General features: G+C 45.4%; 1 protein-coding gene across 3 annotated transcripts in view; it reads right to left on the bottom strand.

Moving 5' to 3' along the window:
* Positions 1-5,422: 5,422 nt before the first annotated feature.
* Positions 5,423-14,674, bottom strand: part of LOC124019695 (homer protein homolog 2-like) — a 128,082-nt gene continuing 118,830 nt past the window's right edge. For 2 of the 3 annotated variants that reach the window (XM_046335104.1, XM_046335103.1), the window contains exons 8-9: positions 9,495-9,575; positions 5,423-5,783 (exon numbers count right to left, since the gene is read on the bottom strand). In XM_046335104.1, the coding sequence (XP_046191060.1) occupies positions 5,595-5,783; positions 9,495-9,575 (270 nt within the window). In that variant the 3' untranslated portion in view covers positions 5,423-5,594. The remainder of the gene's footprint in view (positions 5,784-9,494; positions 9,576-14,674) is intronic. The other variant, XM_046335105.1, reaches the window with a different exon arrangement.

Below are 14,674 nucleotides of genomic sequence, written 5' to 3'. Positions count from 1 at the left end.
CTCTTTCGTATCGTCGGAGATCTTCAAAGATTGGAAAGCTGCTGCGGCCACGCTCAAGGTCCTAAACGATATAACCTCCATCGACAAGAGACAATACTGTGCAGCTGTATTCATCGACCTGGCCAAGGCTTTCGACTCTGTCAATCACCACATTCTTATCGGCAGACTCAACAGCCTTGGTTTCTCAAATGACTGCCTTGCCTGGTTCACCAACTACTTTTCAGACAGTTCAGTGTGTCAAATCGGAGGGTCTGTTGTCTGGACCTCTGGCAGTCTCTATGGGGCCACAGGGTTAAATTCTCAGGTCAACTCTCTTCTCTGTATACATCAATGATGTCGCTCTTGCTGCTGGTGAGTCTCTGATCCACCTCTACGCAGACGACACCATTCTGAATACTTCTGGCCCTTCTTTGGACACAGTGTTAACAACCCTCCAGGCAAGCTTCAACGCCATACAACTCTCCTTCCGTGGCCTCCAACTGCTCATAAATACAAGTAAAACTAAATGCATGCTATTCAACCGATCACTGCCTGCACCTGCCCGCCCGTCCAGCATCACTACTCTGGACGGTTCTGACTTAGAATATGTGGACATCTACAAATACCTTGGTGTCTGGTTAGACTGTAAACTCTCCTTCCAGGCTCACATTTAAGACTCACTCAAATCAAATCCAATTTTATTTGTCACATACACATATGTTAATTCGAGTGTAGCGAAATGCTTGTGCTTCTAGTTCCGACAATGCAGTAATATCCAACAAGTAATCTAACCTAACAGTTTCACAACTACTACCTTATACACACAAGTGTAAAGGGATAAAGAATATGTACATAACGATATATGAATGAGTGATGGTACAGAACATATGAGATGAGGCAATATGTAAACAAAGTGGCTAGATGTATTTCATAAAGAAGGCAAGATGCAGTAGATGATATCGAGTACAGTATATACATATGAGATGAGTAATGTAGGGTATGTAAACAAAGTGGCTAGTGATACATGTATTTCATAAAGAAGGCAAGATGCAGTAGATGATATAGAGTACAGTATATACATATGAGATGAGTAATGTAGGGTATGTAAACATAAAGTGGCTAGTGATACATGTATTTCATAAAGAAGGCAAGATGCAGTAGATGATATAGAGTACAGTATATACATATGAGATGAGTAATGTAGGGTATGTAAACATAAAGTGGCTAGTGATACATGTATTTCATAAAGAAGGCAAGATGCAGTAGATGATATAGAGTACAGTATATACATATGAGATGAGTAATGTAGGGTATGTAAACATAAAGTGGCTAGTGATACATGTATTTCATAAAGAAGGCAAGATGCAGTAGATGATATAGAGTACAGTATATACATATGAGATGAGTAATGTAGGGTATGTAAACATAAAGTGGCTAGTGATACATGTATTTCATAAAGAAAGCAAGATGCAGGAGACGATATAGAGTACAGTATATACATATACATATGAGTAATTTAGTGTATTTAAACATTATATTAAGTGCCATTGTTTAAAGTGGCTAGTGATACATTCTTTTACATCAATTCCCATTATTAAAGTGGCTGGAGTTGAGTCAGTATGTTGGCAGCAGCCACTCAATTTTAGTCGTGGCTGTTTAACAGTCTGATGGCCTTGAGATAGAAGCTGTTTTTCAGTCTCTCGGGTCCCTGCTTTGATGCACCTGTACTGACCTCGCCTTCTGGATGATAGCGGGGTGAACAGGCAGTGGCTCGGGTGGTTGATGTCCTTGATGATCTTTTTGGCCTTCCTGTGACATCGGGTGGTGTAGGTGTCCTGGAGGGCAGGTAGTTTGCCCCTGGTGATGCGTTGTGAACACCTCACTACCCTCTGGAGAGCCTTACGGTTGTGGGCAGAGCAGTTGCCGTACCAGGCGATGATACAGCCCGACAGGATCCTCGATTGTGCATCTGTCAAAGTTTGTGAGTGCTTTTGGTGACAAGCCAAAGTTCTTCAGCCTCCTGAGGCTGCTGCGCCTTCTTCATAATGCTGTCTGTGTGGGTGGACCAATTCAGTTTGTCCGTGATGTGTACGGACAAGCATCTCCAATCCAAAATTAAATCTAGAATCGGCTTCCTATTCCACATCCTTCACTCATGCTGCCAAACATACCCTCGTAAAACTGACTGTCCTACCGATCCTCGACTTTGGCGATGTCATTTACAAAATAGCCTCCAACACTCTACTCAGCAAATTGGATGCAGTCTATCACAGTGCCATCCGTTTTGTCACCAAAGCCCCATATACTACCCACCACTGCGACCTGTATGCTCTCATTGGCTGGCCCTCGCTTCATATTCGTCACCAAACCCACTGGTTCCAGGTCATCTACAAGTCTTTGCTAGGTAAAGCCCTGCCTTATCTCAGCTCACTAGTCACCATAGCAGCACCCATCCGTAGCATGCGCTCCAGCAGGTATATTTCACTGGTCATCCCCAAAGCCAATTCCTCGTTTGGCCGCCTTTCCTTCCAGTTCTCTGCTGCCAATGACTGGAACGAATAGCAGAAATCACTGAAGCTGGAGACTCATATCTCCCTCACTAACTTTAAGCACCAGCTTGTCAGAGCAGCTTACAGATCATTGCACCTGTACATAGCCCATCTGTAAATAGCCCACCCAACTACCTCATCCCCGTATTGTTTTTATTTTTTTGATCCTTTGCACCCCAGTATCTCTACACATTCTGCACATATATCACTCCAGTGTTTAATTGCTACATTGTATTTACTTCGCCACCATGGCCTATTTATTGCCTTTACCTCCCTTATCTTACCTCATTTGCACACACTGAATATATACTTTTCTATTGTGTTATTGACTGTATGTTTGTTTTACTCCATGTGTAACTCTGTGTTGTTGTTTGTGTCGCACTGCTTTGCTTTATCTTGGCCAGGTCACAGTTGTAAATGAGAACTTGTTCTCAACTGGCCTACCTTTATATGGCTTTCCTGGTTAAATAAAGGTTAAATCAATATCCAGGCACTCCGCGTAATAATAAATAATAGCAATAAGGGGGATTTGTGATATATGACTTCAAAATGTATGGAGAGAGAATAAACACTGACCACAAAACAGATCTGGGATCAGCTGTATGACCAGATGCACTCTTCAGGGCCTTGTTGTGTATGGAGAGAGAAGAAACACTGACCACAAAACAGATCTGGGATCAGGCTAGCGACCACCTCCTCGAACACTGACCACAAAACAGATATTAAGTAAACATGATATTGCTTCAGGGCCTTGTTGAAATGTATGGAGAGAGAAGAAACACTGACCACAAAACAGATCTGGGATCAGGCTAGCTTCACAATGACCAGATGACACAGCATGATGCTTCAGTGCGTAAACAATATGCTTCAGTGCATGGAGACAGAAGAGTCACAGACCACATATTTGTAATTAAACTATATTTTAACAACTGTCAATTCCATGCGGTACAATATTGACCAGGAGTCACAGAAGTGGAGTCATTTTGATTGACAGGAAGGAGAAGGTGCTATATGGATCAGGTTCAGCCTATTGGAAGTCTGTACACACAGAGGATGTCATGGTTACACGAGGAACAGGGGAAAGTTATATAGTCCGTCCGTAGACACACTCCCATCTTGTGAAAACATTTCTCAAAACAAGTGATAGAAATCTATCCACTTGTATCATGGTGTTACTCACAGATGTCCCACAACAAGACGTGTCTGTAGTACAATATTCAAATATAATTGATCATGACTGCGTTCTGTAAAAGGTAGACTTCTGGGTGCGTTTAGTTTTTAAACGGAGGGACTATATAATATATAATATTTAATAATAATAATAATAATATATATAATATAATATCATCACACCATACCCGCTCCCAAAATATTATATAAAAATTGGTACATAGAATATATCTGTAGAGAAACATCCACACATGAAGGTAATGTTGTCATATATACTGGGGCCACTTCCATAGAGAGAGAGACTTAATGGGAGAGGCACAAACACAAAGAAAATCAGCAGAATAAGTCAAACTAAAGAGATCTGACAGGGTTGATTTAAAGGCCCAGATCATGTGTTGTTTTCATAAAGTATTCTTCCCCATAGTTCCTAGTTTATAGTTCACCCAGCCAGCAGCAACAACCAAGTCCCCCCTAAAATATCCCCACGGACCAGACTAATAAAACAAACAGACCAAAGTAGTGGAGGAAGCACATATCCTATGTGAACAACAGATTTTAAAGACATACTTCATACTTTTGTTCTAGAAAACTGACAGAAAGAAATATTCTGACAGAAAGAAGTATTACACACATGCGAAATCCTCATTAAACATTGCACTCGTTACAAATGGGTTATCTAGCATAGTTTAGGGTTTCTCTGCCTCCTCGGACTATAAAGTCCTGGTTTCATCTATTCACATTTCTAAAAAGGAGCCTCGTCTTCATTTCTTATGCGCATTACATTACAGTGCTGCAGATTCGAAACGTTAATGTTTTCCCGAAACCCTTGAAACTTCTGTTATTGAACCAAACATCTGTTCATTCCCTTTTCACGGTCTCGTCATTATGACGTCATCGTCATTATGACGTCATCAACAGAACTACTTTTTTCAAACAAGATTTTTCTCCTTTTTTCTCCTCTTCTCATTTTGTCCTGTTGTTGTTGTCGTCGTCGTCATGTTGTTGATGTTATTGTCCTGTTGATGTCGTCCTGTTGTTGTCGTCATGTTGTTGTCTTCATGTTGTTGATGTTATTGTCCTGTTGATGTCGTCCTGTTGTTGTCGTCGTGTGTGTTGTTGTTGTCATTGTTGTGGTGGCTGTTGTTGTTGTGGTGGTTGTCACACTACTAGGAGTCCTTAAATAATGGTTTAAGCATGTTTAATTTTCATAGCAATATTTAATTAGTGCGTTACTATGGTGATGCATGGTCATCATCCGTCTAGTTTGGCCGGTTCTCCTGAGGCACTTGATGACACCGCCGTGTCATGTATTCACATATTAACTAACAAGTAACAAACTGTCTTTAAACACACCTGAGATCGACATGAAGCAACAATATAAAGACAAGTGTTAAAAAGTATATATCTCTTCTATATTTCCCTCACGTCATAAAGAGACCAGTAGGATAGTGTGGGATCATTACGTATCTGTTGTTGTACTGCATTAGCTGTAGTTTAAATACATGTAGCCCTTTTTAAAGCCTTTCTTCCCTCTTAGTTCAGCCTGTAGAAACAACAGACAGAACTATAGAACCTGTCACCTGTTCTAGAACTGGAACCTGTCTCCCCCCACAGAGACAGAGCAGTAACCAGAGAGAAGACTGTAGGTTCTAGTTCCAGAACACTGACTGACTGATACACCAGATGGAACCATCAGGTGATCCCCTGCCTGCCCTGGCCTCTCCCAACCCCCTCCCTCTCTGTACTGTGTAGTGTGTTTACAGCTGATTGGTTCAGTGTGGTCTCCACTTTGGGGGCGTGGCGCCACAAAGTCCTGTCCTGAAGGTATTTCTAAAACCTCCATCTCTAACCGGTCATCCCTCCATCCCTCTCTCCTCTCCTCTGTCTCTTCCTCCCTCAGTTATCCACCCCTAGTTTGGACAGGCCCTGCCTGAACTCGTGCAGCTCATCAATCTTCCCATCCAGGACGTCCATGAACTTCTTCAGCTCTCCCTTCATGTTGCCCTGCTTGGACTGGCTGTCCTCGATGTCGGCCTGAAGACCCTCCATCCTATCCTCCAGGTCCTTGTTCTTCACCTCAGCAGCCTAAAGACACAGAGATTATGGAGTTAGATTACTGATATAATAACGTTTTAAATTCACCTCAGCTGTCTAAAGAGATTGGAAATATGAAGTTAGATACTGCCATAATGTTGTAAATAACTATAACTTTCACCTCAGCCTACAGATAAGAGACAATAATGTATATTAGTCGCTAATTTAGAACGTTTATTAGCTTGAGAGAATATGGAGGGGAGAGAACAGGGGGAGAGAGAACGAAAGGGGGAGCGGCGAGAGGCTGAGGAGCGAGAGGCTGAGGAGCGAGAGGCTGAGGAGCGAGGCTGAGGGAGCTGAGGGAGGAGAGGGGAGGCGGAGCGAGGGAGGGAGCGAGAGGGAGGGAGGCTGAGCGAGAGGGGCTGAGGGAGTGCGAGAAGGGGAGGAGGGAGCGAGAGGCTGAGGGGAGCGAGAGAGGCGGAGGGAGCGAGAGGCTGAGGGAGGGAGCGAGCGAGAGGCGGAGAGGGAGGGAGCGAGAGGCTGAGGGAGCGAGAGGCTGAGGGAGCGAGCGAGGAGGCTGAGCGGAGCGAGAGGCTGAGCGCGAGAGGCGGAGGGAGCGAGAGGCTGAGCGAGCGAGCTGAGGGAGGAGCGAGGAGCTGAGAGGCTGAGGAGCGGAGGCGAGAGGCTGAGGAGCGAGCGAGAGGCTGAGGAGCGAGCGAGAGGCTGAGGAGCGAGCGAGGCTGAGGGAGCGAGCGCTGAGGGAGCGAGAGGCTGAGGGAGCGAGCGAGAGGCTGAGGGAGGCGAGAGGCTGAGGGGAGCGAGGGGAGGCTGAGGAGCGAGGGAGCGAGAGGCTGAGGGAGCGAGAGGCTGAGGAGCGAGCGGAGGGCTGAGGGAGCGGAGGCTGAGGGCGAGGCGGAGGAGCGAGAGGCTGAGGGAGCGAGAGGCTGAGGCGAGAGGCGAGGGAGCGAGAGGCGGGCGAGGCTGAGGGAGCGCGAGAGGCTGAGGAGCGAGAGGCTGAGCGAGCGGCGAGAGGCTGAGGAGCGAGCGAGAGGCTGAGGAGCGAGCGAGAGGCTGAGGAGCGAGCGAGGGCTGAGGAGCGAGCGAGAGGCTGAGGGAGCGGAGGCGGGAGGCTGAGGAGCGAGAGGCGGAGGAGGGAGAGGCTGAGGAGCGGGAGCGAGAGGCTGAGGGAGGGAGCGAGAAGGCTGAGGAGCGAGCGAGAGGCTGAGGGAGCGAGAGGCTGAGGGAGCGAGAGGCGGAGGGAGCGAGCGTGGGCTGAGGAGCGAGGCTGAGGCTGAGGAGCGAGAGGCTGAGGAGGAGGAGCGAGGGCTGAGGAGCTGAGGAGCGAGAGGCTGAGGAGCGAGAGGCTGAGCGAGCGAGCGAGAGGCTGAGGAGCGAGCGAGCGAGAGGGAGGCTGAGGGAGCGAGCGAGAGGCTGAGGAGCGAGCGAGAGGCTGAGGGAGCGAGCGAGAGGCTGAGGAGCGAGCGAGAGGCTGAGGGAGCGAGAGGCGGAGGGAGGGAGAGGCTGAGGGAGCGAGCGAGAGGCTGAGGGAGCGAGAGGCTGAGGGAGCGAGCGAGAGGCTGAGGGAGCGAGAGGCTGAGGGAGCGAGAGGCGGAGGGAGCGAGAGGCTGAGCGAGCGAGCGAGAGGCTGAGGGAGCGAGAGGCTGAGGGAGCGGAGGCTGAGGGAGCGAGAGGCTGAGCGAGCGAGCGAGAGGCGGAGGGAGCGCGAGAGCTGAGGAGAGCGAGGGAGCGAGCGAGAGGCTGAGGGAGCGAGCGAGAGGCTGAGGAGCGAGCTGAGAGGCTGAGGGAGCGAGCGAGGGCGGAGGGGAGCGAGCGAGAGGGCGGAGGAGCGAGCGAGAGGCGGAGGGAGCGAGCGAGAGGCGGAGGGAGCGAGCGAGAGGCGGAGGGCGGAGCGCGAGAGGCGGAGGAGCGAGCGAGAGGCTGAGGGAGCGAGCGAGAGGCTGAGGGAGCGAGCGAGAGGCTGAGGGAGCGAGCGAGAGGCTGAGAGGGAGCGAGCGAGAGGCTGAGGGAGCGAGCAAGCGGAGGAGCGAGCAAGCGGGAGGAGCGAGGCAGGGAGCGAGAGGAGGAAGCGAGCGAGAGCGGAGGGAGCGAGCAAGCGGAGGAGCGAGCAAGCGAGAGGAGAGCGAGGGAGCGAGCGAGAGGAGCGAGCAAGCGAGAGGGAGCGAGCAAGCGAGAGGCGAGGAGCGAGAAGGGGAGGGAGCAAGAGAGAAGAGCGAGAGGGAGAGGAGGGAGGGAGGGAGAGGGGAGGGGGAGAGAGAGCAAGAGGGAGTGAGCAAGGGGGGAGGGAGCAAGAGAGAAAGGGAGAGGGGGAGAGAGGGAGAGAGAGAGGGAGAGGGGGAGAGAGGGCTAAAATAGGAGGTCTAAACTGGTGCCTGGTGGCATTTCTCAGCTGACTGTTGAAACCTGATCACTGTGTGGGAGACCTGCTTTAAATAGAGAGACCACTGGACCAGACAATACTGATACTGTCTGGTATAGAGCTAGAGTTAATAGAATGGATACAACCTGCTTTAAATAGAGAGACCACTGGACCAGCCACTACTGATACTGTGCTTCAAATAGAACTGTGCTTCAAATAGAACTGTGATTCAATGGATCTGTGATTCAAATAGAACTGTGCTTCAATAGAACTGTGCTTCAAATAGAACTGTGATTCAATGGATCTGTGATTCAAATAGAACTGTGATTCAAATAGAACTGTGATTCAAATAGAACTGTGATTCAAATAGAACTGTGATCCAAATAGAACTGTGATTCAAATAGAACTGTGATCCAACTCGTTTCCATTGTTGAGAATGTAACTCTCCACTCTATTCTCTAGGAGACAATACCTTTTAATAACAGTGTGGATCATAGCAACCATTTAACATGATATACAGTATCCTCATTATAGTTGTAAATAGAACACGAATGGACCTGTTATTCATACAGAACCATGTGGAATATTCAGAATAAACCCAGTAACATTAACTTGTTAGAGACTCAATGAACACTGACAACAAACAAGAGGTGTGTGTGTGTGTGTGCATAATGTAATGGAACAATCTGGATCTGCTGCTTGAGAGACAGAGAGAGAGAGAGAGAGAGAGAGAGAGAGACAGAGACAGAGAGAGACAGAGAGAGACAGAGAGAGAGAGAGAGAGAGAGGGAGACTCACAGTTCCAGCTTATTGGCTGGAAGTACCTGTAGTTTCTCTGTGATGCTCTCACACTCTGCCATGAGTTGAGGGGTTAGTGTTTAGGGTGTAGGGGTTAGGCTTCAAGTACCTGTAGTTTCTCTGTGATGCTCTCACACTCTGCCATGAGTTGAGGGGTTAGTGTTTAGGGTGTAGGGGTTAGGCTTCAAGTACCTGTAGTTTCTCTGTGATGCTCTCACACTCTGCCATGAGTTGAGGGGTTAGTGTTTAGGGTGTAGGGGTTAGTGTTTAGGGTGTAGGGGTTAGGCTTCAAGTACCTGTAGTTTCTCTGTGATGCTCTCACACTCTGCCATGAGTTGAGGGGTTAGTGTTTAGGGTGTAGGGGTTAGTGTTTAGGGTGTAGGGGTTAGGCTTCAAGTACCTGTAGTTTCTCTGTGATGCTCTCACACTCTGCCATGAGTTGAGGGGTTAGTGTTTAGGGTGTAGGGGTTAGTGTTTAGGGTGTAGGGGTTAGGCTTCAAGTACCTGTAGTTTCTCTGTGATGCTCTCACACTCTGCCATGAGTTGAGGGGTTAGTGTTTAGGGTGTAGGGGTTAGGCTTCAAGTACCTGTAGTTTCTCTGTGATGCTCTCACACTCTGCCATGAGTTGAGGGATGATCTCTGCTTGCTTCCTCAGGTTCTCCAGTTCCTGGAGGGAACACACATCACATATTAGTATCCTCAACAGTCCTACTGCACCTCAGTCCTACTGTACCTCAGTCCTACTGTACCTCAGTCCTCATCAGTCCTCCTGTACCTCAGTCCTCAACAGTCCTACTGCACCTCAGTCCTACTGTACCTCAGTCCTACTGTACCTCAGTCCTTATCAGTCCTCCTGTACCTCAGTCCTCATCAGTTCTACTGCACCTCAGTCCTCATCAGTCCTCCTGTACCTCAGTCCTCATCAGTCCTCCTGTACCTCAGTCCTCATCAGTCCTCCTGTACCTCAGTCCTCATCAGTCCTCCTGTACCTCAGTCCTCGTCAGTTCTACTGCACCTCAGTCCTCATCAGTTCTACTGCACCTCAGTCCTCATCAGTTCTACTGCACCTCAGTCCTCATCAGTTCTACTGCACCTCAGTCCTCATCAGTCCTCCTGTACCTCAGTCCTCATCACCACTCTGCCCCCCAACCCCACCACCACTCTGCCTCCCACCTCCCTGCCTCTGCCCCCCAACCCCACCACCCTTCTGCCCCCAACCCCCTGCCTCCCAACCCGCCACCCTTCTGCCCCCAACCCCCTGCCTCCCAACCCGCCACCCTTCTGCCCCCAACCCCTGCCCCTGCCCTAGAGACATCATCACAATCACTCCTGGTTAGCATAATCATCTCTCCATTCAGAGAGAGAGAGAGGAACTACACCACCCTAGAGATATCATCAAAACCACTCCATGGTTAGCATAATCATCTCTCCATTCAGAGAGAGAGAGAGAGAGAGGAACTACACCACCCTAGAGACATCATCACAACCACTCCTGGTTAGCATAATCATCTCTCCATTCAGAGAGAGAGAGGAACTACACCACCCTAGAGACATCATCACAGCCACTCCATGGTTAGCATAATCATCTCTCCATTCAGAGAGAGAGAGAGAGAGAGAGAGGAACACCACCACCCTAGAGATATCATGAAAACCACTCCTGGTTAGCATAATCATCTCTCCATTCAGAGAGAGAGAGAGGAACTACACAACCCTAGAGACATCATCACAACCACTCCTGGTTAGCATAATCAACCCTCCATTCAGAGAGACAGAGAGAGAGAGAGAGAGGAACTACACCACCCTAGAGACATCATCACAGCCACTCCTGGTTAGCATAATCATCTCTCCATTCAGAGAGAGAGAGGAACTACACCACCCTAGAGACATCATCACAGCCACTCCTGGTTAGCATAATCATCTCTCCATTCAGAGAGACAGAGAGAGAGAGAGAGGAACTACACCACCCTAGAGACATCATCACAGCCACTCCTGGTTAGCATAATCATCTCTCCATTCAGAGAGAGAGAGAGAGAGGAGACCACTTAGCAGGAGTCTGATCTGTCAGACTGTTCATCTGACCCAGCAGGACACAGAGGAAAGGACCCAATTACAGCAAAAGCACCTGGGCTGTGTGTGTGTATCAGACAGGCTCTGCCGCCGTCTCGCTGTACCTCTCAGTTCAACCAGGGTTCATGAAATGATGACGAAAACAGGATCAACAGAAGGAAGTAAATCCAAGGTGTAAATCAAAACTGGTTTCAGCTTTAAAGTCTTTGTCAGAGTGATTCACTGCCCAAACCAATAGGTTTCTAATAGTCACACACACGGCTGAATAAACCCCCTGTCTAGAGCATGTCAGCGAAACATGCTGAAACCCCTGCCACCGAAGAGGGAGGGAGAGAGCAAGAGACAGAGACAGAGCGAGAGAGAGAGACAGAGCGAGAGAGAGAGACAGAGCGAGAGAGAGAGACAGAGCGAGAGAGAGAGACAGAGCGAGAGAGAGAGACAGAGCGAGAGAGACAGACAGAGCGCGAGAGACAGACAGAGCGCGAGAGACAGAGAGAGAGAGACAGAGAGAGACAGAGAGACAGAGAGAGACAGAGAGTGTAGGGTGGAGAGAGAGAGAGAGAGAGAGAGAGAGAGAGAGAGAGAGAGAGCGAGAGAGAGAGCGAGAGAGACAGAGAGAGAGAGAGCGAGAGAGAGAGCGAGAGAGACAGAGCGAGAGAGACAGAGCGAGAGAGACAGAGAGACAGAGAGAGACAGAGAGAGAGAGAGCGAGAGAGACAGAGCGAGAGAGACTGAGCGAGAGAGACGGAGCGAGAGAGACTGAGCGAGAGAGACGGAGCGAGAGAGACGGAGCGAGAGAGACGGAGCGAGAGAGACGGAGCGAGAGAGACAGAGCGAGAGAGACAGAGCGAGAGAGACAGAGAGACAGAGACAGAGACAGAGACAGAGAGAGAGAAAGAGTGTAGGGTGGAGAGAAAGAGCAAGAACAAGAGAGGGAGTGACCAAGAGACAGAAACCAGACAGACCATCAGCTCTAGAGTGGGGAGAAACCAGACAGGTCTGGGGGTAGAAAGAGAGAGGTGAGAGAAACCAGACAGGTCTGGGGGGTAGAAAGAGAGGGTGAGAGAAACCAGACAGGTCTGGGGGGTAGAAAGAGAGGGTGAGAAACCAGACAGGTCTGGGGGGTAGAAGAAAAGAGGGTGAGAGAAACCAGACAGGTCTGGGGGGTAGAAAGAGAGGGTGAGAGAAACCAGACAGGTCTGGGGGGTAGAAAGAGAGGGTGAGAGAAACCAGACAGGTCTGGGGGTAGAAAGAGAGGGTGAGAGAAACCAGACAGGTCTGGGGGGGTAGAAAGAGAGGGTGAGAGAAACCAGACAGGTCTGGGGGGGGTAGAAAGAGAGGGTGAGAGAAACCAGACAGGTCTGGGGGGGGGGTAGAAAGAGAGGGTGAGAGAAACCAGACAGGTCTGATAAAGATCAGTGCGTGATGACGTAGTGCAACCTAAACATTTTCATGTCGCAGCCAATAGCAGGCAGATACAGGGAGGCTAGTCCACATGATGACATTATTATGGAGAAGAGACAGAATATGTTTTACTTGTGAAACTGCAATGACAAAGCATCAACCATCATCTCACCAGAATCAGACCCTCAATATTTATTGGAAAGAACCATCACTGTCTACTTTCACCACCCTGTGAAATTCATCATGCTGCAAGTCATTTAATCTGTAGTCTAATAAACTGTGAATTCATTTAATCTCTAGTCTAATAAACTGTGAAGTAATTTAATCTGTAGCCTAATAAACTGTGAAGTCATTTAATCTCTAGTCTAATAAACTGTGAAATAATTTAATCAGTAGTCTAATAAACTGTGAAGTAATTTAATCTGTAGCCCAATAAACTGTGAAGTCATTTAATCTGTAGCCCAATAAACTGTGAAGTCATTTAATCTGTAGCCCAATAAACTGTGCTGTTTCCCGGGTCGTAGTGGGAGGACCACACACCATATCGTGGCATGAGACTCCCAAGTTTACGTCAAAATGATGGTTATTATTTTATTCTGATGGTTATTATGATGGTTATTATGATGGTTATTATGATGGTTATTATTATTATTCTGATGGTTATTATGATGGTTATTCTGATGGTTATTATGATGGTTATTATTTTTATTATGATGGTTATTATGATGGTTATTATTATTATTATTATTATGATAGTTATTATGATGGTTATTATTATTATTGTGATGGTTATTATTATTATTATGATGGTTATTATGATGGTTATTATTATTATGATGGTTATTATTATTATTATTCTGATGGTTATTATGATGGTTATTATTATTATGATGGTTATTATGATGGTTATTACGATGGTTATTACGATGGTTATTGTGATGGTTATTATGATGGTTATTATTATTATTGTGATGGTTATTATGATGGTTATTATTATTATTCTGATGGTTATTATGATGGTTATTATTATTATTATGGTTATTATGATGGTTATTATTATTATTATGATGGTTATTATTATTATGATGGTTATTATGATGGTTATTATTATTATGATGGTTATTATTATTATTCTGATGGTTATTATGATGGTTATTATTATTATGATGGTTATTATGATGGTTATTATGATGGTTATTACGATGGTTATTGTGATGGTTATTCTGATGGTTATTATTTTTATTATGATGGTTATTATGATGGTTATTATTATTATTATTATTATGATAGTTATTATGATGGTTATTATTATTATTATGATGGTTATTATGATGGTTATTGTGATGGTTATTATTATTATTATGATGGTTATTATGATGGTTATTATTATTATTATGGTTATTATGATGGTTATTATTATTATTATGATGGTTATTATTAGTATGATGGTTATTATGATGGTTATTATTATTATGATGGTTATTATTATTATTCTGATGGTTATTATGATGGTTATTATTATTATGATGGTTATTATGATGGTTATTACGATGGTTATTACGATGGTTATTGTGATGGTTATTATGATGGTTATTATTATTATGGTTATTATGATGGTTATTACGATGGTTATTATTATTATTATGATGGTTATTATGATGGTTATTATTATTCTGATGGTTATTATTATTCTGATGGTTATTATGATGGTTATTATTATGGTTATTATTATTCTGATGGTTATTCTGATGGTTATTCTGATGGTTATTATTATTCTGATGGTTATTATGATGGTTATTATTATGGTTATTGTGATGGTTATTATGATGGTTATTATTATTGTGGTTATTATGATGGTTATTATGATGGTTATTACAATGGTTATTATGATGGTTATTATTATTATTCTGATGGTTATTATGATGGTTATTATTATTATTATGATGGTTATTATTATTATGATGGTTATTCTGATGGTTATTATGATGGTTATTCTGATGGTTATTATGATAGTTATTCGGATGGTTATTATTATTATTCTGATGGTTATTCTGATGGTTATTCTGATGGTTATTATTATTATTCTGATGGTTATTCTGATGGTTATTCTGATGGTTATTATTATTATTCTGATGGTTATTATTATTATTCTGATGGTTATTCTGATGGTTATTCTGATGGTTATTCTGATGGTTATTATTATTATTCTGATGGTTATTATTATTATTCTGATGGTTATTATGATAGTTATTATGATGGTTATTATGATGTTATTATGATGGTTATTATTATTAT

The sequence above is a fragment of the Oncorhynchus gorbuscha genome, unplaced genomic scaffold (genome assembly GCF_021184085.1).
Source record: "Oncorhynchus gorbuscha isolate QuinsamMale2020 ecotype Even-year unplaced genomic scaffold, OgorEven_v1.0 Un_scaffold_655, whole genome shotgun sequence".
Classification (NCBI taxonomy): domain Eukaryota; kingdom Metazoa; phylum Chordata; class Actinopteri; order Salmoniformes; family Salmonidae; genus Oncorhynchus; species Oncorhynchus gorbuscha.
Note: the sequence above shows the minus strand (reverse complement) of the source record. Positions and strands in the feature narration are given on the sequence as shown.